This window comes from Micromys minutus (genome assembly GCF_963924665.1).
Source record: "Micromys minutus genome assembly, chromosome: 10".
Classification (NCBI taxonomy): domain Eukaryota; kingdom Metazoa; phylum Chordata; class Mammalia; order Rodentia; family Muridae; genus Micromys; species Micromys minutus.
The window spans coordinates 64,551,791-64,568,247 of NC_137979.1; the positions used below are offsets into that span (position 1 = coordinate 64,551,791).

The window sequence follows — 16,457 nt, forward strand, 5'->3', positions numbered from 1 at the left end:
GTGCTCCACTGGCAGGCAGGTGGCTTTCCCCATGTCTTATGTCATGGTCCCCAGCTGGTTAGGGCTCTGCAGGGTATCTTTTTCTTTTTCTCTTTTTCATTATCATCATTATTATTGTTGTTGTTGTTGTTGTTTTGTATTTTTTGAGGCAGGGTTTCTCCAGCTGTCCTGGAACTCACTCTGAATTCTCAAACTCTGATCCACCAGCTGCTGGGATTAGAGATGGGCACAGCAGCCTTCCTCTATGTTTGAGCATTGGTGGTGGGCAGTGGCTGAGACTGGAGGGGGGAGGGGCAACAGGGGGCTGTAAATTCCCGCTTGAGGGAGAACCGGGCCTTGGGTTAGAGCATCGGAAAAAAGAGTTCTGGTGCCGGTTTCGATTACTGTGAATCTTCTGTGCCCCATCCACTGCAGTTTTCCTCGAAAATGAAACTGAAGTAGGTGGGGTGGTCACATGACATGAGGCCGAGCTTTATAGTGGGCTGCCTGGCTCTTTCTTTTTCACTCTCCTGCAGAGCTGCGGATAACGGATAACGGCATGGAGTGTCCACAGTGCCGGCACGTCTCCTCAGAGAAGACACCCAAGTTCTGTAGCCAGTGTGGACAGAAATTGTCTCCTGCAACCACGGTGCAAGGTGAGGCTGGGCTGGGGAGGGGCAGCGGGACCCCGGTATGGAGTGGGTTCCCTTCGGCCTTAGACACTGGAAAGCACGGGCAGAGGTGGGGCACAGCGGCAGAGAACTTTCCTGAGCACTTGGGTTTGTGTCAAAGTAAACTGTTCAAATCCCTGCTACAGGTGTCTACCACTTTAAGAGAAAATTAGTTTTGGTTTCAGTTCTCAGCTAGAGCTGGGGCTCTTTTCTCGGAAGTGAGTAGCCTCTGGGGAGCTGAGGGATTCAGAGGATGGGAGCTGTCCTGAATAAAACCCTAAGGAAGACAGGGAGGTGGGGTGTTCAGGGATTTAGGGGTTACCATGAGCTATCCCTATGTAGGGAGGTGCAACCTGTCTTGTTTTCCTCAATAAGTCGATTAAAAGAATCGAATTGCAGGAGAAATTCAGAGGGGCTGGAGGGATGGCTCACGCTGTGCACTGGCTGCTCTTGCTGAGCTTCCAGGTTCGATTCCTAGATCCCACAAAGTGGCTTACAGCCTCTGGTAACTCCTGGTCCAATTGAACCCAATTACCTCTTAGATCTCACAGGCACACGTGTGACTGACAGGCAATGCTGGCAAAACACTCATACAGTAAAAATAGAATAAAGATATAGAATTTAAAAGAAAAGCAAGTAGGAGCAGAGAAAGGAGATCCATTCAGTGTGGCCACATGGGAAGAACTTGACCAGTTACATTGAATTTGAGCCTGTGTGTTCTGGGCTTCAGGCCTCGCTGTCTCAATGTGGAGAAAGCCCTGGGGCTCCTTGGATGACGGTGGCTCACAGGTTTGCAGACAGGCTGGTATATCTTATTAACAACGGTTGTGGAATTTGTGGTCTGATGCTCTCTCCTTTCTTTGGTCTTTGATTTTGGGTGGGAACATTGACAGGATGCATTTTGCCAGGAGAATGGGGTGGGGGTGGGGGATACAGACAGTCAATGCATTCACGGGGGTGGGGGGGTGGGGGGGGGTAAAAGTGTCTGAGAGAGAGCAAGGCTGTGGCATTTTTACAACAGGCCGTTCAGTCTTCTCCTCAGGCTGTCCTGGCAGGTGGAGCGTGTGGTGGAGGAAGGGGCAAGGATGTTGTCTCTCCAGGTAGAGTGAGCATCTGAGACCGACCTGGTCCCTGGCCTGGTCACTGGGCTGTGACTGTTTTACCAGATTGGAAACTGAAATCAGGAAGTGTACAGTTTAGGCCAAAGTGATAACCTAGAAGGAAAGAGAAACTAGAGGCAGAGTCTCCATTCCTGTAGGTCCAAGGCTGGGTTAGCCTATACAGGGCCACCACAGCCAAGGAGTCTTAGTTTGGCAGTTGTGTTTTATAAGAAGAAAAAGAAGGGGTATGTTTGCAGGCGTCATATGGTGTGGGCGAAAGGGGGGGCCTCTGGGGGCCCATGCTGAGGCATCCCTTCCCGAGGTACCAGCCACACAACGGTATAGTATAGAATAGAGGTTTATTAGGGGAGGGGAGTTGATGTGGTGGTGACTGAAAGGCACAGAGAGAGAGAGAGAGAGAGTAGAGAAGTAGAGGCCGGCCATGTGCATATGGAGATGGGGGAGGGATGGGGGATGGGGAGAGAAGGAACAGAGAAGGAAGAGAGAAGAAAGAGCAAGAGGAGCAAGAGAAAGAGGAGGGGCAAGCCAACCCTTTAATAGTGAGTCAGGCACACCTGGCTGTTGCCAGGCAACTGTGGGGTGAAATGCCAACAGTCCCTGGAGCTGTGGCAGCCAGGATTCTTTGGCACCAATACTTTCTGTCCAGAGGCTCCCAGACACCTGGGTCTTAGCTGGGGCTATGGATAACTTTTCGTGTTACCCTGATGATTCAGAAATGGCTTTGTGAGAAGAAGGGCTTTGAGTGCTGTGTGTCTGTGGTTGTCTGTGGGCTGCACAGGTATGGGTCTCCTGTGAGATTCCTTCAGAGTGTGAACTCCTCACACCTCCCCCTCCCAAGTTCCCAGGACCCGAAGTAGAGATTGGGCAAGACTTTCTTGAAGGTGGAAGCGAACTGGCCAGTGGGTTTTTTTTTTTATCGGATACTCTCTGTATTTACATTTGGAATGTTATCCCCTTTGCCCACCCTGCTCCCATCCCCCCCCCTCTACTTGTCTTTACAAAGGTGCACTAGCTCCCAATCACCCTCCACCTCAGTGCCTTGGCTTCCCCTACATTGGGAAAAGTGTCCTCCCTGGACCAAAGGCCTCTTCTCACATTGATGCCAGACACTGCTATTCTCCGCTGCATATGCAACGGGAGCCATGGGCCTCTCAGTGCGTGCTCAATGGTCGGTGTTCTAGTCCATGGGAGCTGTGGAGGATTTGGTTGGTTGACAATGTTGTTCTTCCCATGAGGCCACAGCACCCTTCAGCTCCTTCATCTCCTCTCAGTACCCTCACTGGGGTCCCCGTGCTCAGTCTGATGGTTAGCTGCAAGCATGCTCAGCTACATGACTCTGGGAGAGCCCCTTAGGAGGCACCCCTATCTGGTTCCTGCCAGCAAGCACCTCCCAGCATCAGCTATAGTGCTTGGGCCCTGTGGCTGCACATGGGGTGGATCCCCAGTGAGGCAGCCCCTGAACGATCCCCTCTTCAATCCCTGCTCTTCCATTTGATCCTGTGCCTTCTCCCATGAGTGCTCTGTTCTCCCTTCTAAGAAGGACTGAGGCTCCCACATTTTGGCCTTTCTTCTTTTTGAGCTTCATAATGTCTGTGAATTGTTTCTTGGGTAGTGAGTATTCAGAGCTTTCTGGGGCTAGTATCCACTTATCAGTGAGTGTATACCATGTGTGTTCTTTTGTGGCTGGGTTACCTCACTCAGGATGATAGTCTCTAGTTCCATCCATTTGCCTAGGAATTTCGTAAAGGCATTGTTTCTAATAGCGGAGTCGTACTTCATTGTGTAAATGTACCATTGCCCCATTGGTGACACCTCCTCCAGCAAGGCTACACCTACTCCAACAGTGTCACACCTGCTAATAGTGCCATCCCTGTGACCAAGCCTGCAAACACATGGATCTATGGGGGGCAGGAGCATTCCTATTCAAACCACCATGCCTGACCTTGCTCCTGAGCCGTCTGTGAGGGGTCATATGTGAATTAAATAAAAGGTGGACAGCTTACTGACATGTTGGGTAGTCATTTTTACACCGTTGGGTGCCATGCAGGGGTCTGGCCGTGCTGGTGTAAGGCTTGGTTAGTCAGGGTCTAAGTGCTTGCCTGATAGTTAGAGGTTAGATTTTTGCCTTTTTGTCTATATCTTGGAGCTCCTGTCCACCTACCTCAGCCTCTGAAGCCTGTGGGAAGCAGAACAATACCTGGGGTCCAGCTCTGCTTCTCCTGGTGCTATGAGGTGTCTCCAGGTTCCCTAGGACTTGTAAGTGGAACTCTGGGCTTTGAAGCTGCGTAGTGTGTGTGTGTCTGTGTGTGTGTGTGTGTGTGTGTGTGTGAGAGAGAGAGAGAGAGAGAGAGAGAGAGAGAGAGGTGTAGTACAATTTACCTTGTGCCTTGTCCCTTTAAAGGATCCCCAGGCTAGTCAACTGGCCCTTTAAGAATTCTTAGCTATTAGAACTGTTTGATATTGTGACCTTCTGTGTTGGTTGCCTCTTGGATTTCTGGGAACAGGATAGGTTTTGAAAAGCCAGCTGAGGCAGAGAAAAATGGATGAAGGACTAGCAGAGAGAAGGCAGTTGGTGCAGAGGACATTGTTAGGAGACAGATGAGCCAGGAGAGGCTGAGCTGAGCAGATAGGCTACCACAGTTGTAGTTTGGAGCTGCTGATATTGGGAACAATGGGAGAAGGGGGTGTTAAAGCAGACTTCTTTTGGAGAACCGAGGGAGGAATGGTTGTAAGAAACCTTTGAAGGGGCTGGGCTGGAAACTGGGAGTGGGGCTAGCAGGGAGTTAAGGAACTGGTTAGTGTTCTAAAAAAGCCATTTTACAAGTGGCACCCAATGTGGAGCAAGGCAGAAAGGGAGGTTTGATTTCAATACAGAGCAAAAGGCAGGAAAAGGAGGAATGGATACTTTGTTGCAAAAAGTCAATGGGATGTTTGCTGAGGCTGTTGTTGGGCCCCGCCTGGTTTTCAGCAGCCTTTTTTTTTTTTTTTTCTGTTCATTTTGGGCTATTTTGTTTATAAAAAAATTGAGAGATTGGCTCAGCAACTGAAAATAATATGGGTGCAAATGGAGAAGCTTGAGAGTAAAAAAAAAAATGGAGGAAATGGGAAAGCAAGAGGGTTCATTCCTCTCTCTGAAAAAGCAACAGAGTTGGCGAATAGAGGTGGACAAACTTGAAGGTCAGACACAAGACCCGGGAGAACAAATTGGTTTATTCCTTGAGGCGGAAGGAGAGGTTCCCCCGCCCCAGGTAGGAAGAGGGGAAGGGACCCCGTCAGAGGGCAGACACATGAAAGAAATAGAAAAGCTGGAGGGTGGCCATATGAGACTATCTGTACAGGAGATGGGGATAGACCCACAGCACCTTTTGAGGAGAGGCTGTCCTGGGTCACAGAGTCACCAGCTTGGATGACTGAAGGTCATTATGTTATATACAAGAACAGGTTCCATTTGAAGACACAATCATAGAACAATGTCACTTAGCAGATTTGGAACTTGGGACAGTATTGAGGAGCCATGAAAGAAGTCCTCCACATCCTTTACAAAGATCATACAAGGCTCAGGGGAGGCCTCCACTGACTTTCATCTGCGAACAAAGCCGTATCTGACCCTGATTTGAGAAAAGTGTGAACTCAGACCTTGGTGCTGGAAAATAGGAATACAGAAAGGTCGTTCAGCCATTAAAGGGGAGGGGCACCTATGGGAGAATGGATCATGAGACAAGCAATTGCTTCTAGGGTGTATGATGCCTCAATAATTAGGCAAGCCATAGCTAAAGGTTTTACATCTCAAAATTCACGGTGCTTTAACTGTGAAGAAATGGTCATTTGCAAAGAGACTGTGACCAAGCCACTGAAGGTCTCAGATCTCAAAATGTCCAGTGCCTTAATAGTGGGGAATATGATTATTTGCAACAAAATGGTGAATACAGCATCTCTAAGGGCAATGGTTTCTCTAAATAAATCAGAAAGAAAGCCTAGGCTGTTCTATCAGGGATGCAGGCAGTGTGGCAAGGGTTGCCACTGGACCAATGAGTGTAGGTCCAAGAGACATCCAAGGCAATTTCTTGCCACCAGAAGACAAAATGGGTGGTCTAGCTAAAGGCCTCACAGCCCCTTGTCAGTCAGGAAGTAACAAGCAGGCAGAAAAACCTCAAGTAGGCATTGCAGATCTAATGCACACACACACACACACACACACACACACACACACACACACACACACACGCTACTGCAGGCAGAGACGCTCTGGACTTGGCCACAGATAAACATCTTACTTTACACCATCCCCCCAAATTCAGTGCTGTAAAATATCCCCTGCTGCTTATGGTCCTTTGCCCTCAGGGACCCTGGGGATGGTTTTGGGAAGGAGCTTGTTGACTTCCCAAGGATCCATTGAGTATCCAAGAATTACAGATGAAAGACTTCAAAGGAGAGATTAAGATGATGGCTTATACAAAAAGAGGTGTGCACCATGTTAAGGCGGGTTGGGATTGCTCAATTTTACCTTTTCCCTGTATCGCCCCAAATCTGCTCCAGTAAAAGATCAGAGGCGTTTGAAAGTCCTGCAAAACACATGTTCTGGCAAACAGTTGTTAATGATCAGACAAAATTAATGACATTGAAATAATTGGTGGATACAGGAGCTGACGTAACTATCATTTCATGAAAACCCCATGAATTCAGAAAGGCCGCTTCAAGAGGCTTATACCTACTGTCTACAGATTGGAATGTTGTGTCAGATAAAACAAACTGTGCCATGGGTTAAATGTATGGGACAAGAAGGTCAAATAGAAAGTTAAGGCCTTATGTGGCTGAGAGCCATAAATTTATGGGGCTAAGATTTGTTACGGAGGGGGGGCTCAATCCCTAAGATGGGGTGAAATGGACGATGCTTCAGGGGACAATATCGAAAAATGTCATCCAGAACAACCACAGACTGGGAGGTTGTTCAAAAACGGGACACAACGTGGATTGAGTTTCCAAATGTATGAGGGGCACTGTTGAAATATACCAGTGGCCCGACAAGCCTGTGTTAGTGATGCAGTGACCCTTAACTAAGGAGAAATGACAGGCACTTGAGCAGCAGGTACAAGAGCAGCTGGAGGCTCAACCTCCCCATGTGTGTTAGAGAAATCAGGAAACGGGGGATGTTAGCAGATTTGAGCAGTGAATAGAGTGATCCAGCCAAAAGTTCCGTGACAGTCTGGGACTCCTTTACCTTCCTTATCAACTAAGGCCTGGTCTATGACAGTAAAGGACGGCTTTTTTACTAACCCCTTGCAAGAACAGGATAAGGAGAATTTGCCTTTACACTACCTACTTACAATAATGGTCAACCTATAAAAAGGTATGAGTGCAAACTTCTTACAGAGGGAATGTTAAATAGTCAGCTCTGTGTTAGTATTTTTTTTAAAGATTTATTTGTTTATTCTATATAAGTACACTGTAGCCGTCCTCAGACACACCAGAAGAGGACACCAGATCTCATTACAAATGGTTGTGAGCCACCATGTGGTTGCTGGGATTTGAACTCAGGACCTCTAGAAGAGCAGCCAGTGCTCTAACCACTGAACCATCTCCCCAGCCCCTTGTGTTAGTATTTTTGTGCAACAACTGCTAGGAGTAATTTGTATGCAATTTTCTCAATCCTTTATTTACCATTATATGGATGATGTTTTGTTGGCCTATTCTGATGCAGATACTTTAGAGAAAAGAGTTTTGGGAAACAATATTATGCCTTGTTAGGGTTTGCAGATTGCTTCTGAAAAATGTACAGAGACGAGATTATATCCACTATAAAATCGGTCAACCAAAAATTCAACCACAGAAGGTACAGATCAGCTGCTGGCTCAGTGGTTAGGAGCACTGACTGTTCTTCCAGAGGTCCTGAGTTCAAATCCCAGCAATCACATGGTGGCTCACAACCATCTGTAATGAGATCTGATGCCCTTTTCTGGTTTATGTATGAAGATAGCTACAGTGTGCTCATATATATGAAATAAATAAATCTTTAAAAATTCAAATGTAGATACCAAAATAAACTATTTTCCTTATTTTGCCTTCAACTCATTCTCTTTCTGAGCTTATTGTGCAAAGGAAGAAGATTTTCTAACTTAATTATAAAAAAGGGAGAAAAACCTATGTCAATTGCCAGGAATAGACCAGGCAGAAACCGTACTGCCTAATACTAAATTCTGAAATTACCTCATTACGGATAATGAATGAAGACTGCAAAGAGCATGCTTCTACCTTATCTGCCTCCGTAGATCTCAAGAACAATAATGCCTTGGTGGTGGCATCGACCCCAGAGGGGAAGACGGAGCAGGGGGCAGTGCTGAGAGAGGAGGAGATCCTACTGTCATCCACAGACTCTGGCAAGGAACTGAAGAACCCGGAGGAGTTGGAGTCTGATGCCTCCTGGACCACCCAAATGGTGAGACCCCCCTGTTTCACCTGCCCAGTTTCTTCTTGTACACCTTCTGCTCTGCCTCAAGTGGTTTCCTGATGTGATCTCACTGGAGCTTCGGGTTGGTTGGTTAGCTCTCAGTCACAAAACAAACAAACAAAAACAAACAAACAAACAAACCCTAGTGAGTTCTGAGCTTATCAGAGAATGAAAGAGACAGGACCAAAGTAGAGCCTAGAGTCTAGGGCCCAGAGGGTGGAACCCACTTGAAGAGATCAATGTGATCTTCTAGGAAGGAAGAGGAACAGTCCAAGCCAAGGCTGGTGTATCTGTCATCAGAAAAAGTCTTAAATAACAGAAAAGTCTCAGGATATGGCAAACACCTAAGTGTCTGGAAAAACCATGGTGAGGGTGTGGCGGTGGTTCTTACCTGTGATCTCAGCTCTCAGGAAGCAGAGGCAGGATTAAGCGTTCCAGGCCAGTCTTGCCTACAGTAGTGAGTTTGAGGCCAGACTGTCAGCTTCTTCTCTAAAGTCTCCCAACCACAGACTGATAGCAGCTGGGCCTGGTGGAAGGAACAAGATAATCATCTCAGAATTTGAGAAGATGCAGGATCTTGAGTACCAGATCAGCCTGGGGTACATAGTAACAGAGTAAAACTTTGTATAAAAACAAAAAACAACGATACAATTTGTATCTCAGAATTAGAGGAAGGAAAAATAGTCAAGCTTCACAGACTTGATTTTAGAATGTCGACCTTAAGCTGTGTGTGGTATGCACACCTTTCAAGATGCAGAGGCAGCTGGATCTCTGAGTTTAATGCCAGCTCAGTTTACTGAGTGAGTCCCAGCACAGTCAGGGCTACAAATGACACTTTGTATAAAAAAAAAAATCCAGCCTGGTGCCTGGAGAAATAGCACTGTAGTTAAGGGTACTGATTGCTCTTCTAGAGGACCCAAGTTCGAATCCCAGGACCTACATGGTACCTCACAACTACCTGTAGCTTTAGTTCCAGGGGATTTGACACCCTTTCCTAGCCTCCATGGGCACAAGGCATACATAGTGCCCATCATATGTGCAGTCAGGGTTTTATTGCTATAAAGAGACACCATGGCCAAGGCAACTCATAAAGCAAACCATTCAGCTGGGGCTGGCTTACTGACTGAGAGGTTCAGTCCATTAACATCATGGTGGGAAGCATGGCAGTGTGCAGGCAGACATACTGCTGGAGGACCCAGAGTTCCACATTTTGACCCGAAGGCAGCACAAGATTCCACACTGGATAGAGCATGCATGAGCTTAAGAGACCTCAAAGTCTGCCCCACAGTGACACAAAGGCCACACCTCCAAATAGTGCCACTCCCCATGAGCCAAGCATTCAACACGTGAGTCTAGGGGTCCATTCCTATTCAAACCACCCTAAATGTGTATGTAGCAATACACCCCAGGGCCTGATTCCATGTATGTCACCGTGAAGTGGGCACGTTCTCAGGGCGAGGGATTGGTGTTGCCTGTGTCTGGTAGGAGTTGTTGTATCTTTGGGGTAATGAGAATGAGAACCTGTTAGATGGAGGTGATGACCAACAACACTGCGCATGGAGCGGGTCTCTTTAAAAATGGATGGAGGGGGCTGGGAAGTGCATCTTCTCAACAGTTAAGAGTTACACCTGTAACTCCAGCTCTATGGGATCCATCGAGCTCTTGTGCCTCTGGAGCCACCCGCACTCATCTCTCTCTCTCTCTCTCTCTCCCTCTCTCTCTCTCTCTCTCTCTCACACACACACACACACACACACACACACACGTACACATAAATTAAAACAAAAACAGATCTTTTCAAGGAGTACTAACACTAACAGGAATGCCTGGCTATGCATGGGCTGGGTGGGAAACGCTTATGTGAATGCTATTGGACCATCTGGTGATTTGGCTGTGGGGCTCTTTTTGTGTGTTCTGACAACTGTGTGGTCCTTCATCTGCCAGTGCATTTCAGAGGGTGGCTGTGAGGGCAGCATGATGCTTCAGCACTGGGCACTGAGGTGGGCACCAGGAGAGGTGGCCTCAGAAGCCAAGCTTGGGAACCACTGGGCAGCCACTTCCCACCCCCATTGGTGGGTCTGTGGCGGGGGTCAAGGGGTCTTTCTGGCTTGTGGAACCAGTGAATGGCAAGAGTTGGCCTGCCTGCTCCATTCTGCCTTTTCTGTGGTAGCTTTTCCGTGCTGACTAACAGGGAGCGCTTGGCTGATTTTTTTTCTTCCTCTCAGGCTAGTGCGTTTGTATGTCTTGCAGGAAGGGAAGGAGGAAAGGTTTAGTGGTGGCCAGGTGCATTGTGCTGACGAGCCCAACTAGCTAAGCTGCTTGGTGTGAAGTTGTGGGAGCTGGCTGGGCGGCAGGGAGGAGGTATGGGGGTCTGTGTGTCTGCTGAGAGGCCAGGCTCTGCTTGGCTCTTCCTCTGGTGATCTGATTATCCAGTATCCCTGAAGTATTCCATCTGACATAGATGAGAGCCCTCGGGACCAGGCCTCAAGCTTACTTGTAGTAGACATAGGAGTACTTGGCCATCAGTGTTCTAAACACCTGCAGAGCTTTCACTTAGTGTCCCGAACCTCCCGCCTTTGGCCATGGGCATTCAAAGGTGCTGGGAAGGCGACTCATTCCTTCTAAGGAGGTGGCCACGACTGGGCCTTCACTGAGATGGAGGCTCCTGAGGCTTTCGCAGGAGGAGAGCAGGGAGTAACCCTGCCCTGTGTGAAGGTCATCATATCTCAACAGGAAGTGGACCCAGAGGTTTTTGTAGATGCTTCAGAGGATACAGCTGGTGGTCCTGAAGGTGCTCAGTGCCCTCCCAGCAAGAGAAAGAAGCAGGAAACAGCCGGGTGTGAGGTCATGGACACTGAGCAGGTAGCTTGAGAATACAGTTTCGCATGTCACCCACCCCTCCAGCCTGTGTGCTGTGATGTCACTGCCACATTCCAAGTGACTGGTCCTAGTGGGAAGGAAGGCTGGGGAGTTGAGTGGAAGCGGGGTGTTGGAGTGTGGACTCAGGCGTGTGATTGAGGGCCTTGACCAGGCAGGGGTCCTAGCTTGGGCTTGGATTTGGGAGGGCGCAGTTCTAATCTAAGGTGTCTGAAGGTCATGACCAGATGCTTTCTGCACCGCGTGTTTGTTTATAAGAATCTGACAATGGTGTCATGGTGGCAGAACAGTGCCTTAGGTAAGAAGGAGAGAAACCTAATGTGAGGTTTGATCACTTGAGCCATTGGAGACTTTTTGGTTGCAAACCACTGAGCAGCCAGCAGCTGGCTGAAGGGAACGTGTTGCTTGTGTGACTGCTTCGTGCCACTGCTAAGTGCTGAGGTGGGGCTCGATCCGGCGCTGGCTCTCTCTGCTCTGACTTCCCAGTGTTGCCTGCCTCTTAGCCTCCCAATGTCCGTGTTTATCCACTCCGAGTCCATAGCCAGCGTGGGGAGCGTTCATGCTCCGTTCAGGGGGTGAGCGATTGCCTCTTCTGATGCCCGCTACAGAAGAACAAAACAGCTTCCTGCAGACTTCCTGGGCCGAGACTAGGTTGGGAACCTGGCCCATGATGGAGCACCATGCCGTGCGACAGGAATTGGTGTTCTGTACACCCGTAACACACGAGCTGTGTTCCCTTGCACCGCATGGCTGAGAGCAGGGAGATGTAAGATCGGAGAGCTGGGGAGGGGACAGTGGACACACATTCCTGTAGTGCTCGCAGACAGCCTCCAAGACCTCTTCACTGGTGATTGGTTGCGCCTGCATGATGGTACCTTGTGCCCTCTGCAACTCTTGCTTTGTTCTATCTGGTCACCTAATGACACAGGGACATCTGGCTCCACTTGACAAGTAGGAAAACGGGGACTCATGGCGGGTTAGTAAACCATCTAGAGTCACCTGCCTAGCTTATCAGGAGCTGGGTGGAAACTCAGGTCCCCCAAGCCCAGCCTAGCTGTCCCTGTCCTGACTCAAACTTGATACTTGGGTAGGGCTGACAGCACGGTGTCCTCTCCTCAGACACAGAGGCTGTCATTGGTGCCTGTGGAAGGTCTGTGGCCTGCTCACGTGGCCTCAGTTTGCTCAGAGGAAATGCTGAGGGGCGGCTGCCCGAGCCGAGCAGAAGGTTCAGGGCTGGGGGTGGAGAAACAGAAGTAGCAACAGGATCTGGTGTCTGTGTCTGAGGCAGCCAAGGGCAGGCCTCGTCTTCGTGACTTCCTGTCACCCAGAAGCAAAGTCCAAATCTAGCTTGGCCCAAAGACACTCCCTACCTGGCTCTTAGTCTTTCCTTCGCCAACCTTGAGATGGAAGATCTGGAGTTGAGTGCATCTCCACAAATGGTCCCAGTAGCATCTGGGGCCAGCAGGGAGCAGGGCGGGAAGGTCTGCCTCAGACATGGTGGGGTGTAGGCAAAGCAGAGAGAAGGGAAACTGAGACTCAGGACACGGCAGTAGGTTAAAGGGCAAGGAGGATATAAACGCCAGCCAGTAGACTGGTTCTCACCTGCTCTCTCCCTTCAGTTTACTTTCTGAAAATCTTCTTTCCCCCAAACTGACTGTGTACATGAAAATGACTCTGAGCTTGTAATCCTCCTGTGTCCAACTCCCAAGTGCTGTACCTGCTGGAATTACAGACACACAGCACTCTACCCAGGTCATACTGTCCCGGGAACTGAACCCAGGGCCTTGTGCATGTTAAACAGCACTAATGTTAGCTTCTTGAGGTTCGTTGGCAGGCTCACTTGGGACTCTGGGGAAACCTTGCCACAGGTGCGGATACACACCAAGTCTTTGTCTCTTTTTCCCAGGCAGTGTAGCTCTGTGTGCAGTCATAGCTGTTGGTCTGTGGTAGGGCCTTGTCACATAGTGTTGGGTTCATGATATCCTGGGTCACTTGATATAGGGACTCTATCCACCATCCAGAGAATTGTTTTTTGGGAACCTGGGGTTCTGACAACCTCAGACTTTGGCCATGTTCTTAAGATGGGAAGCCTTGCTTGGGAGTCAGGGTAAGTCACTCAGCCAGAGAATACCTGCTTTTCACCCTTGTCTTTGTAAAGATTTGCATTGACCAAGGTAACATTTAATTGGGGCTGGCTTACGGGTTCAGAGGTTCAGTCCATTACCATCAAGGCAGGAACATGGCAGCATCCAGGCAGGCATGGTGCAGGCGGAGCTGAGAGTTCTACATTTTCATCTGAAGGTTGGAGAAGACTGGCTCTCATGTGGTTAGGAAGAGGGTCTCTTTGCCCATGCCCACAGCGACACACGCACTCCAACAAGGCCACACCTCCTAATAGTGTCACTCTCTGAGCCGAGCATATTCAAACCACCAGAACCCACCTTTTAGCTCACTGCCATTTTGTGCTGTGTAATGCACCGGTGTCAAAGCCTGTGTGGGAAGCCTGTGAGTGTTGCTAGTGTCCAAAAGGAGCATCAGGTGTATCCTATCAGAAGTGAGTCTGAGACTGACGCTCTGGCAGAAGGACGAGTGTGTGTGTGTGTGTGTGTGTGTGTGTGTGTGTATGTGTGTTCCTGCCCACTGGTCCCTCCTCAGCTCTGTCACCCTCTCCTTTTGTTCTGTTCTAATCTGCCCAAGCTAAAATCATTGGCTCAGTGGTTAAGAGCACTTGTTCTTGCAAAGGGACCCGGGTTCAATCCCCAAACCCCATGTGGAGGCTCACCAATTCCTTGGGACCAGGCACACATGTGGTGTGTGCACATACATGCAGGCAAAGCTGCCATAGACACGGAATGGTAATATGAGAAGGTGCAGCAGGTCTAAGGCGTGGTTTGGGCAACAGCTCCGCCTGCTGGAGGAGGAGTGCTGGGGTGAGACTTTAAGGAGTAAACAAATATCTTTGTTTAGAGTAAAAAGGAGAAGAGGAGGAGGAAGAAACAGGGGACCATTTCTTCCTCAGAGGCAGCTTCCTTGCCTTCCATGTCCTCCGGCCTCTGGAGTCTGGACATGTCTTCAAGCCCTGGATCCCAGGACTCAGCCTTGCCCCAGAACCAAGCCCAGCAGGGTGGCACGGCCAGCCAGCCTGGCCATTCCCTGGACACGGTGAAGATGCCAGTGGAGAAGGATGGCTCTGTGCATGCCGAAGGCAGCGGCGGCTCTCTACAGGGTCAGCCTGCAGAAGGCATGGAAGCCACTCAGGGGAACCTTGCTCCCAGTGACCACGGAGAAGTGAAGGACCTCAGTACCTCTAAGCCCTCAGTGGACAGGGGCCTGCCCCTAGAGGGGGGCCCAGCCGTTTCTGCCTCCGAAGGCCACCCTAAGATGACAGATGCTTCCCAGAAGGCCCCGATACCTGAGCCTAAGGGGGAGCAATCTGGACACGGGAAAGAATTGCAGGTGAGTGTGACAAACGCTGGAAGTGGGCAGCAGGGGCTCCTGGGGAGTGGGGCTCATGCTCTGCCTTCCCATGTCTTCCCAAGTCCATTCAGGGACTTGTTCCCTGGACAGAGCAGCGCAGGGCTCCCCTCTCAGTTCCTCCCCTTATGGCTGGTGCCTACTGAAGCCAGAGCCAAAGCATTTTATTTCGTCACCATGACTCAGGGTTTGGGTGGTCTCTGCGTCTTCCAGCCGACCGATGCTGCAGCCTATCCAGTGAAGAAAACCGGGAAGGAAGCAAGAGACGATGCTCAGAAACAGAAAGTGTCGCCTGTGAGCCCTGCTGCCTCCAAGGGCCGTGACCAGGTAGAGGCTTGACTTGCTAGGAGGTGACATGCCTGGGAGGGTATGCTGGTTGATGTCCTGAGAAGGGGTGGTTCCCTCTGCTTGGGTTGCTGGGTGAGACCTAGGGAGGAGCTGTGGGAGCAGAAACCAGAGGTGAGGGTTGAGCCACAGACACCCTGACAGGGAATGGCATGTGCCAAGGCCCTAAGGCAGAAAGTTGTGGGAATCAAACCCGAGTACTTTGTAAGAACAAGTGTTCTTAACCACCAAGCCAACACCTTTAGCCTGAGCAGAGTAGAACAGAACAAAGGAAGAGGGTGAGAGAGCTGAGGAGGAATCAGTAGGCAGGAACACACACACACACACACACACACACACACACACATACTATGAGGGATAGATGGGCCGTGGACAAGGGGGAAGGCGGGGGGAGACCAGAAGGCCCTGACAAGTTCTGGGCAAGGAAGACCCTGGCTGCTGTGAGACATCTTGTCTTAACCACTGGGACTTAATTGCTTGTTCCAGGAAGCTGAACTCAAGGGCAAGTCGGCCGCCACTGGCAGGAAAGGTAATGAAAGTGGGAACACACAGCCAGAAGGTCAGAAGCCAGGAGGGGACAAAAATTATGCAGCAGCCTTGAAAAGAAAAACCCAGCAGGCTGCACCGGAGGCTAAAACAAGGTAGGACAGGGGCCCTTGCAATGCACCTGCGTCATGGTTATTCTGCCAGCTTCGTGCGGCTTCATGCAGCTCCTGTCCCACCCAGCCATCATCTCCCATCAGTGTCCTTCTGGACACTGGTCCCAAGTCCTCCCTTCCTGGTCCCTGGGCCTCATAGTCAATGTGATCCTAAGGAACTGTCCCGGATGACGTCACACTGCTGTCCAGACTCCGAGCCCACCCCCTATCCCTAGCATGCTGGGGCTGGGGGGCGCCTCATTTGTAGTCGGGGGAGCAGCAGGCTGGGTCCGTGTGTCTGAACCAGAATGGCTGACACTTGCACTGAGGCGTGTCCACACACAGCAGAGAAATAAAGATGCTGTATGTGCACATGTATGTGTGTGCTCCTACATGTGTGTATGCTCCTGCATGCGTGCAAATGTATGTTTGTGAGCCTGCGTGTGTGCATGCACCCTGGCAGCTCGTGTTTCCTTCTCTTCCCAGTGCACATAACCCAGAGGACACAGTCACTGTGAACTTCCATGCTATTGTATCCCGGGACTTTCAGTTCAATCCGCACAAGCACACGGTGTATGTCAGAGGGGGAGAAGGACTCGGGCAGAAGGGCTGGACTGATGCTTGTGAGATGTACTACATCCGGTGAGTATCCAGGGGCTTGGAGCTCTCTGTCTCGCAGGGTATCTGTCAGTAGTCATGTGACAAAGAGGTTGTGTGCACCTTCCTTACTTCGGTTTCTTTGCTCTTTTTCTTCTGTTTTGGTTTGCATATTTGAAATAGGGTTGGCCTGGAACTCACAGTAATCCTCCTGCCTCATCAGCCTCCTGAGTTTGAGATTATAGGCGTGCACCATTATGATTGGTAGAAAATAAATGTTTCTTTTATTTTTAATGCTTATCTTATTGAG

General features: G+C 49.7%; 1 protein-coding gene across 1 annotated transcript in view; it reads left to right on the forward strand.

Moving 5' to 3' along the window:
• Positions 1-538: 538 nt before the first annotated feature.
• RNF213 (ring finger protein 213) overlaps positions 539-16,457 on the forward strand; it is a gene marked incomplete at its 5' end in the record, with an annotated part of 86,217 nt that continues 70,298 nt past the window's right edge. Inside the window, 6 exons of the mRNA XM_080922533.1 lie at positions 539-635; positions 8,038-8,204; positions 14,061-14,549; positions 14,781-14,894; positions 15,399-15,553; positions 16,037-16,192. Of these exons, the coding sequence (XP_080778659.1) occupies positions 539-635; positions 8,038-8,204; positions 14,061-14,549; positions 14,781-14,894; positions 15,399-15,553; positions 16,037-16,192 (1,178 nt within the window). The remainder of the gene's footprint in view (positions 636-8,037; positions 8,205-14,060; positions 14,550-14,780; positions 14,895-15,398; positions 15,554-16,036; positions 16,193-16,457) is intronic.